General features: G+C 34.6%; 1 protein-coding gene and 1 pseudogene across 1 annotated transcript; both read left to right on the plus strand.

Annotated features, from left to right (window-relative positions):
- The first annotated feature begins 1,283 nt into the window (after positions 1-1,283).
- On the plus strand, positions 1,284-9,237 carry LOC107477698 (replication factor C subunit 1). Its single transcript, XM_052258156.1, has 22 exons — positions 1,284-1,395; positions 1,553-1,648; positions 2,126-2,602; positions 2,684-2,751; positions 2,978-3,053; positions 3,130-3,191; positions 3,290-3,450; positions 3,527-3,657; positions 3,764-3,952; positions 4,028-4,149; positions 4,232-4,439; positions 5,189-5,242; positions 5,367-5,536; positions 6,203-6,293; positions 6,972-7,153; positions 7,252-7,291; positions 7,640-7,764; positions 8,028-8,100; positions 8,207-8,299; positions 8,381-8,627; positions 8,711-8,767; positions 8,858-9,237. Exons 1-22 carry the CDS (start codon positions 1,393-1,395, stop codon positions 8,980-8,982), a joined length of 2,850 nt encoding a protein of 949 aa, XP_052114116.1. The 5' UTR covers positions 1,284-1,392; the 3' UTR covers positions 8,983-9,237.
- Positions 9,238-11,852: 2,615 nt separating this feature from the next.
- LOC107477759 (uncharacterized) lies at positions 11,853-15,992 on the plus strand (annotated as a pseudogene).
- The last annotated feature ends 1,145 nt before the right edge of the window (positions 15,993-17,137 follow it).

Below are 17,137 nucleotides of genomic sequence, written 5' to 3' on the forward strand. Positions count from 1 at the left end.
CACATTCTTTAACTCTCTAGCCAAGGTCCTCAGCCCCTCCCCATTAGAGACCAGTAGCGGCAGACGGTGAAGGGAGACACTGCGGTTTGGAGAAAAGGATGTTTAAACAAATAATATATATTAATGTTTATTGCAAATAAGTCACTTATCTAAATTTTCATTTCAGCTTGCTAAAACTTCTTCCTATTGTCACAGTGATTGAAGAACTTAAATGTGTCTTTATCTATGAATATTTCATCTCTTAAGTAGCTTAAACTTATAGTTTGAAAAACAGATCTAGAGAATTGAAACTTATAGTTTGTAATAGCATGCGCTGAAGTTTTTGTGGTGGCTGATGGAATGGACAGCGGAAATGTAGTAAGATAGTATCATTGCCTATTTGAGTGTCTCTGATGCAGATAGTGATGCTGTAAATTATGTCAAGCACCCAAATTACCATTATATTTGGAGAAAGTTAAATAACCATTGTAATATTAAATTTGTCAACACATCTCATAAGTTTGTCATCTTGATGGTTTTATGTTTAATGTTGAATATTTTCCGTGTGACCTATTTGTACCATGACTGCATGTTGCAGAAATACTTTGTAATTTCCAAGGTGTTTTGAAAAGATTAGGTTAATTTGGTGAATTAACAAAAATAAAAAGGGATAGAATAGAAGTGAACAAGCCATAATGCATATAAGTTAATTTGGTGAAATTAACCATTATTTTTTGAATTCCCAACCGTGTTGTTGAGCAGACAAAACCTTTGTTATTTTCACTTTAGCAACTATGCTTTCTTATAAACATGTTAAGTAACTAAAATAAGAGATGGTAGAATGATGGATGGTTATTTGAGTTAAATGAAGAATACATTTAGTTTTACTTAATAAAATAAAAAAATTAATTTTGTTGTAACATTAGTATAAAATGGTTTTACATGTACATCTTATTATATTAGCAAAAATAATCATCCAAAAAATCAAATGTGATTAAATGATTGTATAAAATATTTTATATTTTCAACGTATTAAAATTAGACTCAAAATAATATTAAAATAAATTATTTGTTAAGATAAAACTCAAAATTAAAATCCATTTAAGTGCAATTTTAAAAGAGCAATTGTATTTCTTATTTATTTATTTATCAGCAATATTATACAGTTAGTAAATATTATTATTTTTTGTTAATAGTTGGCCAATACTAATATATACCTATATTTATATACATAAAATATATAATTTATATTTATATTTATATATTATTATTATTTTTTTTTTGCGATACTTTATTCCTTCCCAAAGAAGCCCAAAATATTCCGCTTTAATTTACGAAGGCCACGCAGCTGAATAGCTGGTACTGGTAACACTAACGCACTTGACCTTGTTCTCCCGCGCTCTCCGCTAAAACATGGTAACTTAGGGTTCTTCCTTCTTCTTCTTCCTCTTCTTCGCCTTTCATCAACTCTTTCATCTCTCCATTTGCTTCTCCTCTTCATTTTCACACTTTAAAAGTCCCTTATCTAATATTTCCGTTTCGGGATTTTTTTTTATTCTGTTGAAATTTTCAGACTGATATAAGGAAGTGGTTCATGAAATCGCACGACAAGGGCAATGCCAATGCCTCCTCCAAGCCCGCCACCGATAAACCCCAGAATGACAAACCGGTTAGTCTTGTTTCGACTTTTATTTGTTACTATTAATTTGTTTTGTTTGGTAATTCGCGTTAAAGGCTCTTTTTTTTTTTTACATATAACAAAATGAAGTGTACAGGTCAATTTAGAGTGTGTAGGATTAGTTTCAATGATTTTAATAGAACTAGGGGTGTAGAATGGCCAAAAAAAATAAAAAATAAAAGAAAAAAGAAGCAAATAAATGCTGAAGGATGCGAGGTTGTGATTCCTGTATTATTATGATTATTATTTTCTGGAGGCATGTGTTGATTCAGGAAAATTACTTTTGTTGGGGCTTTGCTTCCCATTAACTTGATGGTTTTTCCCCGTGGCGGGGAGGTTGGTCATAATCAAATGGGTGTGGTTAAATGATTTGCATTATGAGTTTGGTTAAGAGTTTAGCGATACTTTGGTTCTTGAATATATATGAAAATGTGTTGAGTGAAAGGAAGATGTTTTTCCCTTGTGCAGGCGTCTGGAGGTCAAGAAAGTTCGGGGAGGAGGAAAACTAGCAAATATTTTTCTACAGACAAACAAAAGGCAAAAGATGAAAAAGAAACACTGGAGCTCCCTGCTAAACGAAAGAATATAAAGGACAGTGGAGAACTACCAGAGGCCCGTACTTCGAAGAAGATTCATGAAGCTGAAGAAGATGACGAAGATGACTATGCTTTGCCAAAAACTAAAAAAAGTTCAGCTCATGCCACTCCAACAAAGAAACTGAAGAGTGGATCTGGTAGGGGGATCCCGCAGAAATCTGTAGAGTTAGAAGAAAATGATGAAGATGACGAGAAAGAAGCTGTGGCATCAGTTAAATCTGCCGGAAGAGGTCGTGGTGGTAGAGGAGCATCGGCACAACCATCTGGTGGGAGGGGTAGAGGTGGTGGTGGTAGGGGTGGGTTCATGAATTTTGGAGAAAGAAAAGATCCTCCACATAAAGGAGAAAAGGTTCATAGCTATAATGAATCTGGATCTTACCTATTGAAAATATTGTCTATCTATTTCACTGAAACTTCTTTTGCATGGCAGGAAGTCCCTGAAGGTGCTCCTGACTGTTTAGCTGGCCTAACTTTTGTGATCAGCGGAACGCTGGATAGGTATTTCTTTCTAAATTTTACCTAGATTTCCCATTTTTCTTACTTGAGACAGAAATCAGTCTAAAGTTTATTGCTTCTTCATCTATTGTTCCCTCCACTTGTCCGTTTTCTTTATGGTTATTGTTTAGGTTTATTTCTATTTACAATGTACAAGTTGTAAACTTATTACTACATTCCAAATTTTAGTGTAATTGTCCTTTGTATTTTACTGTTTGCATATTGACAGTTTGGAACGAGAAGAAGCAGAAGATTTGATTAAGCGCCATGGTGGTCGTGTCACGGGATCAGTCAGCAAGAAAACGGTTATATAATGCTTTTGTTAATGGTAATTGATTGAATTTGCATAACCATCATCTGATGAACATTCTCTGTTTGCAGAATTATCTACTATGTGATGAAGATATTGGTGGACGAAAGTCTGAAAAAGCCAAAGAGCTTGGGTTAGCATTCATATATTTATACCTTTATAACATATTTTAAACATAAGATTTCCTCATTTTACTGTCACTTATATTTCCCAGTCTCTTTATTTCTGTAGAACTAAATTTCTCACGGAGGATGGATTGTTTGATATGATTCGGGCATCAAAACCGGCAAAAGCTCCTTCACAAGAGCCCAAAAAGTCTGTCAATAATAAGCCTGCTACTAATGCATCACAGTCAAAAAGTCCCGCAAAAGCAGAACCTATTTTTAGCGGCAGTGCTTAAAGTTGTTCCAATCAAAAGGTGTCATTTGATTTCTAGTTCTAATTTGAACTCCTGATCAATAAATGCAGCCTCTCTATCTTCACGGCTGCCTTCTACCCAAGCTAAGGCAAAGACAGCATCTACTGTTCACTCTCCTTTGATGTGGACAGAGAAATATCGACCTAAAGATCCAAAGGATGTGATAGGGAATCAGTCACTTGTATTAACAACATTCTTGATTGCCTTATTTTTGTGCATAAGTTGTGCTCTTATATATCTGAATTTGGATAACTGTTTTATAATTTCTTATATGTATTTGTGTTCAGGTTTCACAGCTCAGAAATTGGTTGAAAACTTGGAACGAGCAATTTCTTGGCACTGGCAGTAAAAAAAAGGGAAAAAAGCAGAACGAACCCAATTCCAAAAAAGCTGTGCTGTTAAGTGGAACCCCTGGTATAGGGAAAACTACTTCAGCAAAGCTTGTCTGTCAGGAGCTTGGTTTCCAGGCCATAGAGGTGGCACTTTTTACATATATGGTAATGCTATTCATCATCTTCCTTCTCTAATCTGGATTTACATATGTACTGAAGGTAAATGCTAGTGACAGCCGTGGAAAAGCTGATAGCAAAATTGAAAAAGGGATTAGTGGAAGCAATGCAAATTCAATCAAAGAACTTGTAACCAATGAGGCCCTTGGTGCAAATATGGATCGGTTAGTCTTGCTTTGCTATAATATTTAATTTTCAAGTTCATAAGATTCACGTTGTTAAGTCTTCAAATTTCATAAATTTCAGGTCAAAGCTTGCTAGAACTGTGCTCATTATGGATGAGGTTGATGGGATGTCAGCTGGTGATAGGGGTGGTGTTGCTGATCTTATTGCTAGCATCAAGATATCGAAAATTCCTATTATCTGCATTTGCAATGACCGTTACAGCCAGAAACTGAAAAGTCTTGTGAACTACTGTTTGCTTCTTAACTTCCGGAAACCTACAAAGCAACAGGTATTTATGCTTGTCACTTACCAAAAAATTATTGAGCTCAGATATGAATTTAAGTTATTTGTATTGAAGCACACCAAATTGGTTTATTTTCTGAGCTTTGCCTTGTCCACCATCTCCACCATCTCTAGTCCTTGTATATATATATATTGCAGATTATTATTTTTAAGTGAACCTGGTTATTAAAGGTACTAAATCAACTATACAAGAAAGTACACAGTTCGTCACCCATTTAGTTTAGGTTTTAGACTTTCAATGTAATATCATGGCCTGCCTTCATATAAACCGTATGTGGCTAGTTGGATAAAGGACAGGGAGATGTTATGAGAAGTATATGGTTAAGGACTTTATAAGAAAAGGGAGATTAGCATTTATAGAAGTGAAGTGAAACTAGGAGATTAGCATTTTGGATATTCTAGTTAGTTGGTTTTAGTTTTTTGACAGGATGATTTGCCACAGATTATCTTGCTTTTACCTTTCTCACCCTTTTCAAAGATCAGATGGGACACATTGTGTATAATCTAAAACAAAAGAATTGTTTTAGATCCTCATGCATTTTTTTATTGCCTGCTCTAATAAATGTTTCCACCATGAGGGTTAATTGACTTTCTGTCACTGGGTCTATATGTGCTTTACGAGAGTCTATCTTGCTATTACCTTTTAATCTTTGAAATCTAGTGTTTTGCTCTGAATGTTAAAACAGTTTTGCTGAAACCTGAGAATTTTGAGCTTAACTTTTTAATTTATGGCAGATGGCCAAGAGGTTGATGGATGTTGCAAAGGCAGAAAAGCTTCAAGTTAATGATGTGAGTTCTATAGCTTTTCCTGCTGTATTTAAAAGGGGTGGACCTTAGTGGTTCCTGTTTCTTACAAAAACTATAACTTTGGTCTTAATATTGACCGACTTAATCCTCACCATGATCATTTAAGATTGCTCTGGAGGAACTAGCAGTAAGAGTTAATGGAGATATGCGTATGGCACTGAATCAGTTACAATATATGAGTCTCTCTATGTCGTCTATAAATTACGACGATATCAGGCAGCGCTTTCTTACCAGCTCAAAGGATGAAGACATATCACCGTTCACAGCTGTTGATAAGTATGATATCTAGACTATTCCATGCCACACTTAAACAATGTTCTATGTTGAATACTTCAAATCTCATTACTTTTCTTGGCTTTAATCATTGTGAGTTGCATTTTAATTCTCAATCTGTACTTGCTTGCTTGACATTCTGTTTTACTCTCTTTCCAACTATTGTGCTTGTTTAATGGCTCCATTGGTCAATATCAAATTTTTAAAATTCATGGCTAGATCTATTTCGTGCTTACCTTGCAAAGGAATAAAGTGTATAGGACTCAATTGGAGGAAGTATGGACTTCCAAGTAGTAATTTGATGCCGTCTCTACAGAGAAAATAGGGTTCTGTTGGCTGTTTTTTAATTCCAGTCAACAGTTTGCATTATATAGAATCCCACCCTTGGAATGGTATGTTTCAACTACCCAGTGTTTTAGAGTACCCAAAAAATTGTATTCTTATTTCATTGTAGATTGTTCTTTAATATTGTTGAGTTATTTCACTTGTTTGCTTTGTGTTTCTAAGTGCAAATGACATTTATAGATTTAAATAAGTTTTAGATTTCTGGATTCATTGTCATCTCATTTGATCAGTATTCTCATTTTATCTAAAGCATTAATAGTCTCAAAGGTTTTGTGGTAAATTACATCAGGATATTTGATGACATCCGATCTTCGTATCTTGTAGGCTTTTTGGTTTTAATGCTACAAAGATGAGAATGGATGACAGGATTAGTCTTAGCATGAGTGATCCGGATCTTGTTCCACTTCTTATCCAGGTTCTTTAATCCATTTTCTTTCACTTTATTTTTATTCTTTTTAAAATACAACTGCTTAGTTAAAATCATAGAATTGTTTATTAAACTTATGATCAGTTGAAATTAAAAATTTATACCACATTGTGTACCTACTGTGTATTAAAATGACCCTATTGTTGAACATATACCCAAAACCTGCTTAAACTTTGAATAATCTCATCCGTGATGTTGTTTCAAGGAAAACCATAATTTTATTTGGGCTGCATGTTTGTTGATTTCATCATATATTGATGAATGTGCACTTTTGTGTAACAATCTGGGAATTCAAAATTGCCTTCCTTTCTTTTGTTTTATTTAGTAATCTGTAGTTGATGCTTTCCTGTTGAATAGCCATATCCACTTCTATGCGATCTTGCAAACTAGATGGAGATTTAGGGCCCAGTTGGGTAACTGCTTTTTTAAATAAAATATTAATTCTTTTGAATTACATTTTAGGAGTCAAAAGCACATTTTTATTTTTGTCCTACTTAAAAGGTTATTTTTTCTCAAGAAGTAATTTCCATGCTTATTGAGACGTTAAAAATAATATCTAGCTTCTTAAACAGCACTTTCCCAAAGTCTCAAACAAGCATTTATGTTACTGCAGATCCAAAGATAAAAATATTTATTGTATAACTCTTTTGGTGTTATACATGGCAGGAAAATTATATTAATTATAGACCAAGCTTTGCTGGTAAGGATGACCAGGGGGTAAAACGCATGAACCTGATTGCCCGTGCTGCTGAGTCAATTGCTGATGGGGATCTAGTGAATGTACAGATTCGAAGATATCGACAGTGGCAGCTCTCTCAAACTAGTTCTGTGGCCTCGTGTATTATTCCGTATGTAGCCTTGTGTCTGATCTGGAAAATAACAAGATTTTCTTAAATCAGATGTTCTCCATCAAATTATTCATTCTTTATCCATGTCTTTGTTTCAGTGCTTCATTGTTGCATGGGCAGAGAGAAATACTTGAACAGGTGAAAGTAGTTTGTCATGTTCAAGCTATTGCAATTTGTCTTGCATCTCCTTATTCTTTTTGTGCTTTTTTATCACCCCACAATAATTGGGCTCAATGTTTGGGGAAATGGCATTTATTCTCAATTCTTAATCAATTGTCCATATATTATTTTTATTCTTGTGCCTCTTATGATCAACATGAGTTGCAAGAGTTTCTTGTTTCCTGTGTTTTGATTTTGTTACCAGCTTCTCGGTGGAAAGTTATTGGTGATTTACATATCTAATAGTATTAGTTATGTATGCTGGTCTCTTTCATTAAACTCATCTATTTTTCCCCCAATCCTTGCAAAACATGCCAATATATGCAGGGAGAGCATAATTTTAACAGGTTCGGCGGGTGGCTTGGAAAGAACTCAACGACAGGCAAAAACCTTAGGCTTATGGAAGATCTGCATGTCCACATACTTGCTTCACGTGAATCTAGTTCAGGAAGGTAGATATCGATTCAGTATTTATTTTGTGTTAAGTTTATCCCTTATGCACATAACTCTCGGAGGTTTTCTTCTGTTGAAATGAATGCTTCTTTCAATTCTCGAGTATCTGCAGTTAGACTACGGGGATTTGTTTGGCTGTGAATTTCAATCATTCACTGAACTTAGCATTAATATTAGGCACTTCCATACAAAGTAATGTCAAGCAGACTTATGGAGTGTGTCCCATAGACTTGTTATAATAATGTTTTGTTAAACATTGCAGGGATACTATCCGATTGGAATACTTTACCCTTCTCCTTAAACAATTAACAGAACCGCTACGATCTCTGCCCAAGGTTGGAAGCACATCTGTTCTTGTATCTTTAAACGTGAAAGATTTAGTCTATGTGCTGAATTTTAGTTGAAGGACTGAATCACATCTAATCTGTTGTAAATTATCAGGCTGAAGCTGTTGAGAAAGTCGTGGAATTTATGAATACATATTCTATCAGTCAGGAAGACTTCGATACTATTGTAGAGTTGTCAAAATTCAAGGTGCGTCAAGTATATTTGAGCTGTGTCAATACCACAGGCTGCTAAATCTGGGTTTAACTTATTTATTTTGTTTTGTATCAGGGTCACCCTAATCCATTGGAAGGCGTACAGCCTGCCGTTAAGTCAGCCTTGACAAAAGCATACAAAGAGCAAAGCAAATCAAGGATGGTTCGAGCTGCGGATCTGGTGAATCTTCCTGGAATAAAGAAGGCCCCTAAGAAGCGCATTGCTGCTATTTTAGAACCAGCTGAAGAAGTAGCAGAGCAGGGCGAAGGTAACACGTTGGATGAGAGTGAAGAGGAGAACAATTCCGACACAGAGGAGTTGGGTAAGTTCTATGTGCTTTGATTTGTTGTATAGTTTTTGTAACTATTCTGCTTATCTTAATTGATTGCTTTTGCTCATTTTTAGAAGGCAACAATCCCGGCGAGAAGCTGAAGTCAGAACTTCAAAGTTTGAACTCAAAGGGTAGGTCAACATATGTATTTTTCAATTAGTGTATGGTTAAACACATTACCATAATTTAATTTCTGATAAATAATATATTTGTGCATGTAGGCATGCAAGTACAGTTAGAGCTGAAGGGTGCGGTGAATTCGAGTTCCAAGAAGGCATCTGGTGGCAAAGGTGGTGCACAGAAGGGTGGCCAAACTTCAAGGGCTGCTCCGAAAAGAAAGAGGTGAAGAACATAGATAGGTTTTTCTTCTGGCGACACTAGCAACATCTGTATATGAACCATGTCCATGAGTCGATGATCTTCTTGTGTTTGATGTTTGATCTTATAAACTGTTTGAGTTGTAAATTCTCCTAGGACGATTGAATGAAACATGGGTGGCCTTTTTTGTTTAAAAAAATGCAGATGATGTCTTCTTAAGAACATTGCATGGCACATTGTGAAGAATTCTTGAATTTAATTGTCTCTTGTTTATTACCCGATACTATGGTTGGATATGTATTGCAACGGCCAATGGGGAGTTAAGCTGATTGGTTGCATGCAGTAAAATAGTTTTCAAGATCTTAATTGTACTAATTACATTCTTAAAATTGGTAGAAGTAAATCATGTTAGTTCCTCGGTCTTTTTTCATCAAGTGATTCATCACACTGCTATAGACTAATGTGATGTATTTTTGTCAATTTCAAGAATATAATTGATATAATTAGATCTCAAAAATTGATACAATTAGATCTCAAAAATTATTTTAGTGTACGCTATCAATTTTAGAAACTACTTTAGGGATGATTTACTAGTAAAACATAAATATACATTAACGTAACCAATTGAGTGAGTAATATTGAAGTGTTAGAGAATGATGAGAGAGACATTTGTATCAACCTTAGTATTAAAAAGATGATTGTGATTTTTTAGTCACTTTATTTCTAAAAATGAAAGTTGTATATTTAGTGTGAAATAGAGAAGTATAAGTAACATTTTTTATAGAGTTAAGTACAAATTTAATCTCTAAGGTATAAATCGGAAATATTTTTTCTTCTCAATTTTTTTTATACAAATCGTCCCTAAGGTTTAATTTTGCTTTAAAATCATCTTTTTTACTTAAATTTTAAAGGGAAGGTGACGACGCCGCCTGTGATGGAGAGGACGGATGTTGATGTCAGCAGATTGGTGAGGGAGAACATTTGCTGCGTCGCCGTTCTGCTCCTCCTCCATGCTAGTTCGTCGCGTCGCCGTGCTCCTCCTCCTCCTCGCATGTCGTTGCTGTTCCTTGCCAGTCATCGCTGCTCTTTGCCAGTCATCGCTGGTCCTCGCCAGTCGCCGCTGTTCCTCCCTAGGGTTCCAATGCTACTTCTAATTTGTTGATTTTGTTAATTACATTGTTGATTCTGCTTCTGTTTATTTAGTTAATTACATTGTTGATTTGTTAATTTTATTAATTATATTAATTCTGATTAATTCTATTGTTGTTATTGATTCTGATTTTATTTTTATTTCATTGTTGTTCTGCTTTTGTCTGATGCTAATTCTGTTTCTTCTACTTTTGTTTCTTCTTTTTCTTCTGATTCTGATTCTATTGTTGCTGTTAGTTGAAATGAATTGTTATTGTTCTTTTCTTTTTTTGTTTCTGCTTCATTGTTGTTGTTCCTGATTCTGTGACGACGAGGAAAAAAAAGAAGAGATGTTGCTGCGACGAAGAAGAGAAAGAAGAATAAAAACTGAGTATGTTAGTGAAGAAAGAGAATGATATTTTAGTCTGAATGATGGTTTTAAAATTTAACTGAACCTTAGGACGATTTTGTATGCAAAAAAAGGTTGGAGTCGAAAAAAATTTTCTGCCTATAGGGCCAAAATTGTACTTAACCTTTTTTTTATACTAATGGAATAATATATAGGATAGCTAAGAGCAACTCCAACGGTAGAGAAATTTTGAACCTCATTTACTGTGTGTCAGTAAAAGGTGAGAATCTACCATTGGAGTAAATCAAAAGCGAGTTCCATTTATTTATTAACCATTCAGTTAGTTTTACAAAATTGTTTATCACGTTAGTTTTTATCTTTTGTTAGAGTCAAATTTTTTATACAACAAGATATATATATATATATATAGTATACTTTACATAATTAATTAGTTATTATAATTATTAATAAATTAAATATGATTAATTATATTAAATAATTAAATCGTATTTAATTTATTAATAATTATAATAATTAATTAATTAAATGATTAAATTTTTATTTAATTAATAATTTATATTATTATATTAAATTACCCGTTGCAAAACTAGCCGTTGTAAAATTAGCCGTTGGAAACTAGTCGTTACTATGTTACTGTTTTTATTAATAAATTAATATTTTGTTATTCTATATATACCACTTAGATACACTTCTATTCTCACACTCTCTACTACTCTTCCTCATCTTCTTCCAAGTTTACAAAATCAAAGTTCTACTACTATTATTTTTTGTTCGAAAAAATGGATCCAAACCAACTCAACTCTTTCTTCAATTACTTACAAAACTTTCCTCAAATTCTAAATACTCAACAATCTCAAACCTCAAACTCTCAAGTTCCAAATCAAAACTTCACACTACCAAATACATTTCAAAATCCAAATCCACAAAATCTTTCTAATTTCAATTTTCAAGCTCCTTATAATAATCAATTTCCTATATTCCAACCGCAAAATCAAAATTCACAAATACCCCATTTTCCATTTTCATCCATATTTAATCCCTCTATCGGAAATGTTACTCCAACTTCCTTGCCGTTTCCAACTCAATTCAGTGCATCAAGACATAACTCATCTGGTGTTGGTGGCTCTTCTAACCCATCCTCTCAGACTCCTATATAATCTAGTCCAAATTTGCAATATTTCGATTTTGCCAATCCTCGTGGATTAGATGCTATCGACCTCAATGATGATGATATCGAAGATCGGAGGCAAGATAGTATTCAACACTGGCATTGGGAAGAGTATGAGATGTTGATCAGTGCGTGGTTAAATGTTTCAACTGACCCTGTAGTTGGTACCGATCAAATAGAGGAAACATTTTGGAGTCAAATTCATAGCTAATGTGTAGAATTTTGTTCCGACATGACAAGAGGGGTAGTTACATGTAAGAAACGATGGTATAAGATCAACAAGGCTGTTGCACAATTTGCTGGTTGCTACGATCAAGCTAGTCGAAACATAAGGAGTGGTTCGAACGCTGATGACATAAAGGAGTTGGCTTATAAACTTTATTCCACAAATTATGGTCAAAAATTCACTTTTGAGAGGCATTGGAACATGTTTCGGTTGGAGCAAAAATGGAGAAGCCAACTACCTACACAGAGTGGCGGCTCAAAGAGAACCAAGGGTAGTGCAACTGGAGTATACTCATCCTCATTAAACCCAGAAACACCGTTGGCTGATGAACCCGATGTGGACTCTCCCATTCGCCCACAAGGATCAAAGAAGAGCAAGCGAAAAGGTAAGGAAAAAGCACAGATGTCTAAAGATTTTAGCGAAAGAAAATCATCGGTTGTAAAAAAATTATCTCTCATGGAAGATATTAAGAATGTTAGAGAAAAGGAACTAATGGATAGGAAAAAAGAAAGAGAAGAGGAAAAGGAACATAGAGCAATGATTATGGCAATCAAAGAGAAGGAGTTACAAATTCAAGCGGTAATGAAAGAACAAGAATTACAAGCTCAAGCAGCAATGAAAGAAAAATAATTACAAACTCAGAGGTATATTAAAGAAATGGAGATAAAAGCAAAAGAAAGGGAAATGGAAAGGATGGCCAAGAAAAGGAAAAGGGAGATGGATATGTAAATAATTAATGCTGACACGTCTACAATGAATGAAAAACGACGAGCTCTTCATGAGATTGCATGTGAGAAAATAATCGCCAAGTGGTTTACTTAATGGTTCCTTGTATTCGTAGAGTTATGTAGTATGTTCTTATTTTTATTGCGTATTACTGGTTTATGATATAGTTTGTTTTATTTATTTCTGATGTAAGTTTTTAAATTAGTCAATATTATTGTGCCCTTATTGTTCATGAAAGTGACCGTTGCAAAACAAGCCGTTAACTAGCCGTTGCAAAATTAGCCGTTGTAAAATTGCAAAACTAACCGTTATAAAACTAGCCCTTATTATTGCAGACACATTTATAAATATCAACTATCATTGACTCTGCAACTCCACTTCAACTCTTGTTTCTCACCTCGAAAGAGAACAAAAAATTACATTTTTAAATATGGCTAAAAATTTTGATAATATGTTTAACGAGGCTTTGTATGGCAAAAAAAGACGGTAAGATAACACAGTCATAGATAATTGGATTGATGAGTGTTTCCTCCAAGATTCAGAAGAAGAAGATATCGATAGAAGTTCTATCCCAATTACGCGTAGACGGATCAACAGAGATCGAGAAGCAGGACATGATCGCCTTTTTCAAGATTACTTTGCAGATGAACCGGTGTATAATGCTGACATTTTTCGACGGAGATTTTGAATGAGAAGACATGTGTTCCTTCGGATAGCAGACGCTCTCTCAAATGTCTATTCATATTTCCAACAGAGGGTTGATGCAACTGGAAGAATAGGCTTGTTGCCACTCCAGAAATGTACCGCTGTGATACGGATGTTAGCATATGGCATAGGAGCTGATGCTGTTGATGATTATGTGCGCATAGGCGAGAGCACTACAACTGAATGCTTGAAAAAATTTGTTGAAGGTGTCATTTTGGTGTTCGAGGATGAATACTTGCGAAAACCCAAACCAAATGACGTACAATGTTTGTCATCAAGGGGGAGATTGTTGAGTTAAGAAATTAACTAAATTAATTATTGATGACAAACATTATTTTTGGCAAAATAAATAATTAGAGTTGTTAAATTAATAAGTATACATTGCTAATTATTTATGTTATGTTGCAGGCCATAATTCAATTTTGGCAGCCCAAGTTGAATGAATAACAAAACAAAGCTAATGGGCTGAATGAAAAGTGTGATTAAAGACAAGCCCAAGTCATTCATATCAAACAAGTTCCATAGAAGCATAGTAAGGCACCACGGGCCAAAAAGAGAAAAACCCGATCCAAGCTTAAAATTGTTTTCAATTTCCCACCATCTTGCTCCAACCAAAGCAACGTTCCTCTCCTCTCTAATCAAGTCACATCAAGACTTCAGTAAAGTAAGAAAGAGAAAGAGAAGAAAAGCTTCCTCCATAAGCCAGTAACCAAAGAAGCAAGAAAGAGAAAATCTAAGCTTGAAGCACAGAAGCTAAAGCAGAAAATCCAATCCAAATCAAGCTTAAGAAAGGTAATTCATCTCATCTTGCATGCATCAGATCCTCATCCTTTCTTCCCTACTCTCTGTTCTATCCGAAAATGGCATTCAAAGAAAAAGTGGATCTCTGTTCTTCACTGCTACAAATCCACGGTCACAAGAGATTCTTGGGGACCAAGTTGCATCTCTATGGTTCAGATTTGGTTGACCATTGGAAAACAATTTCGGTTACTCCTTCATGGCTTTCGGTCAAGTTGGAAAGTCAGAAGGAAAGGTTCCACTCTGATGATTGAGAAGAAAAAGTGAGTTTGTGGGTTGGTGAAGCTCAAGGTTCAAGATGTTTGCCTTGGTAGAAGAACCAAGGAACATGCAAGGAGATAAAAAGAAGCTTGTTGTTCATTCTGAGACAAGGAGAGATAACCAGTGAACTTGAGGTGTTGGTTCTGAGAAAGCTCTTTGAAGAAGTTCAACTAACTGGACAGTGTAACCTAATCAAAGGTGCATTCCGCCAGTATGAAGAACTGAATCAGAGGCTTGCTAATCTGGTTTTTCGCATAGCACAGAGGCTGTTGTTGAAGTCCATCTCCTTCATGTTTTTCTGATTGTAATGTACTTTTCTAAGCTTATCTTTCTGTAATTTCTTGAGAGAAAAGGCATTGTGAGAAAGCTTGAGAAAAAGCCAAGAGTTGAAAAAGGCTGAGAGATACACTTTAGAGAAAAGTCTAGAGTTATTTTCAGATTTCTTTAGGTTGATTAAGTGTCTTGTATCTTGTACCTGTTTGGTATCCCTTTCTTAGTTGGGATAGCACTAAGAGTGAATAGTTGAGTGTTAGCATAGCCAATGTCAAGTTACGTTAGAACTTGAGTGTGAAATTGGTGTATGTAATACTGTTAACTATAGTGAAATTCTTCCATAGTTGTGGAGGAGACTGGATGTAGGTTGCATAGCACAAAGCAACCGAACCAGGATATATGCTGGTGTTAGCTTTTTCTTCTCTGTCATGTTCTGTTTTTTGATATTCATGAGACAAAAATAAATTGTCTCATAAATTTCCGCTGCTGAGTTCAAACAGAATCAGATTTGTAACTTTGCTTAAAAAAGGGGTCAAAACAGCAACTTAAAAGGAAGGCATAGATTCAACCCCCCTTCTCTAAGTCTACCACAACCTTCAACAACGCCTGCTACAAATGGCAGAGGGTCGTGGCTTCCCTGGCATGTTGGGTAGCATTGACTGCATGTATTGGCAATGAAAAAATTGTCCAAAGGCGTGGAAAGGTATGTACACGAGTGGTTATCGTGGGGTTGCAACCATAGTACTTGAGGTTGTAGCATCTTCAGATCTTTGGATTTGGCATGCGTTTTTTGGAGTTTCTGGTTCAAATAACGATATCAACGTGTTAGATCGTTCTCCAGTGTTCGATGATATTCTAAAAGACCGTGCTCCATAGGTAAATTATACTATTAATGGTAATAATTATACAATGGGATACTATTTAGCAGATGATATTTATCCTGAATGGGCCACATTTGTCAAATCAATCTCAAAGCCACAAGGGAAGAAACGCAAGTTATTTGCACAATACCAAGAAGGGCAAAGAAAAGATGTGGAACGAGCATTCGGAGTGTTACAAGCACGCTTTGCAATTATACATAGTCCAGCTTGTTTTTGGGAAAAGAAGAAGCTTGTCAACATAATGAGAGCTTGTATTATATTGCATAATATGATTGTTGAGGATGAAAGAGACACTTATGCAGAAAATTTTGCTCAAGGCTTAGAGTATGATGATGTTGAAAATGGCTTATCACAACCTCAGTTGGGAGAAGAAGATTTTGCACCATACCATCAATTTCTCTAAAGAAATGCCCAACTTCGAAATAGGCAGCATCATAGACAATTGAAAGAGGACTTGATTGAACATATATGGCAATTTTACAATACTTGTCGTCAACTATAGAGTTTAATTATGCTTTTCTTTGTATTAAGTAATTTTACAAATTAGTGTAACCCTGAATTATATATTGTGTATTATTATTATATATGAATTTATTTAATATTAATATCTTTTAATAGTGAATTATTTTTAAATTTAAATATTTAAATTATATTATTAAAAAAAATTAATTACATTAATTTCAAGTATTTTAATTAATTAATTAAGTGGGACCACAACAGAGACTAAAATTAGTTTTTCCTAATGGAGAAGAGAGAGATGTTTTGAGTTTCTATTTACTGTTTATGACGCAAAAATTGATGTAGAATTACTTTTTATGACAGGTGAGCCATAAACAGGAACTGAGATGAGTTTCCTACTAGAAATGATCTAAGATGTTAAGAGTTATCTGATTTAATACTATGCACATAACTAAGATGTAACAAATTTAGAGAAAGTATGAGGGGCAACGTCCTTGGCAACATTAGGGAATAGGGATATCCCTCCTGGTGGAGCTGATGGTGTTAGTGAAACACATTGGAGTGTATAAGTTGTACATGTTGATGGTTTTATACACACCAAAATACTTCTTGAGTGCACATTGCATTATATAGGCTGTGTATTCCCAATCTGCACATACATATAAATGTGTCTCATTAACGTTATTATTTATTATTATGTGTGATATGATTTTTTTTAATGATAAACTTTGATATTTGAATTTGTGAATTTCTAATGATAAACTAAATCAGTCACTCGATTGATTTACTGGTTAGTTTAGTCCTCATAATTTTAATTGGCAAAACTTTTATGTATCTATATATTATAATTTATAAATAACAACTATTGAAATAAACTTATTTTATCTTTGTTTTTTTCTAAATATTTGTTGTATATTTGTGATTAAATGATAGAGAAAGTTTAAGTAACTAACTCCATATGCAATCAAATATCCAATTTTTCAAAAAATTCTAATTTTTAAATTTTAAAAATTAATTTTATTTTTAAAAAACATGTGTTCTCCCATCTTTTTTCTCTCCTCTACCTCTGTGTCTCTTCTTCTTTTCCTCGGCGCCACTTATCCCTCCAGGAACACGATGTCGCCACGGTCTGTCTTTTCTTTATCACTGTACGTCACGCAACTACCGTGCCACGCCAAATTGCATCGC

The sequence above is a fragment of the Arachis duranensis genome, chromosome 3 (genome assembly GCF_000817695.3).
Source record: "Arachis duranensis cultivar V14167 chromosome 3, aradu.V14167.gnm2.J7QH, whole genome shotgun sequence".
NCBI classification, from domain to species: domain Eukaryota; kingdom Viridiplantae; phylum Streptophyta; class Magnoliopsida; order Fabales; family Fabaceae; genus Arachis; species Arachis duranensis.

Coding starts and splice junctions, on each gene's coding strand:
- LOC107477698 (XM_052258156.1), top strand. Junction 4,440..5,188: donor GGAAACCTACAAAGCAACAG/GTATTTATGCTT, acceptor AATTTATGGCAG/ATGGCCAAGAGGTTGATGGA. Junction 8,101..8,206: donor CGCTACGATCTCTGCCCAAG/GTTGGAAGCACA, acceptor GTAAATTATCAG/GCTGAAGCTGTTGAGAAAGT.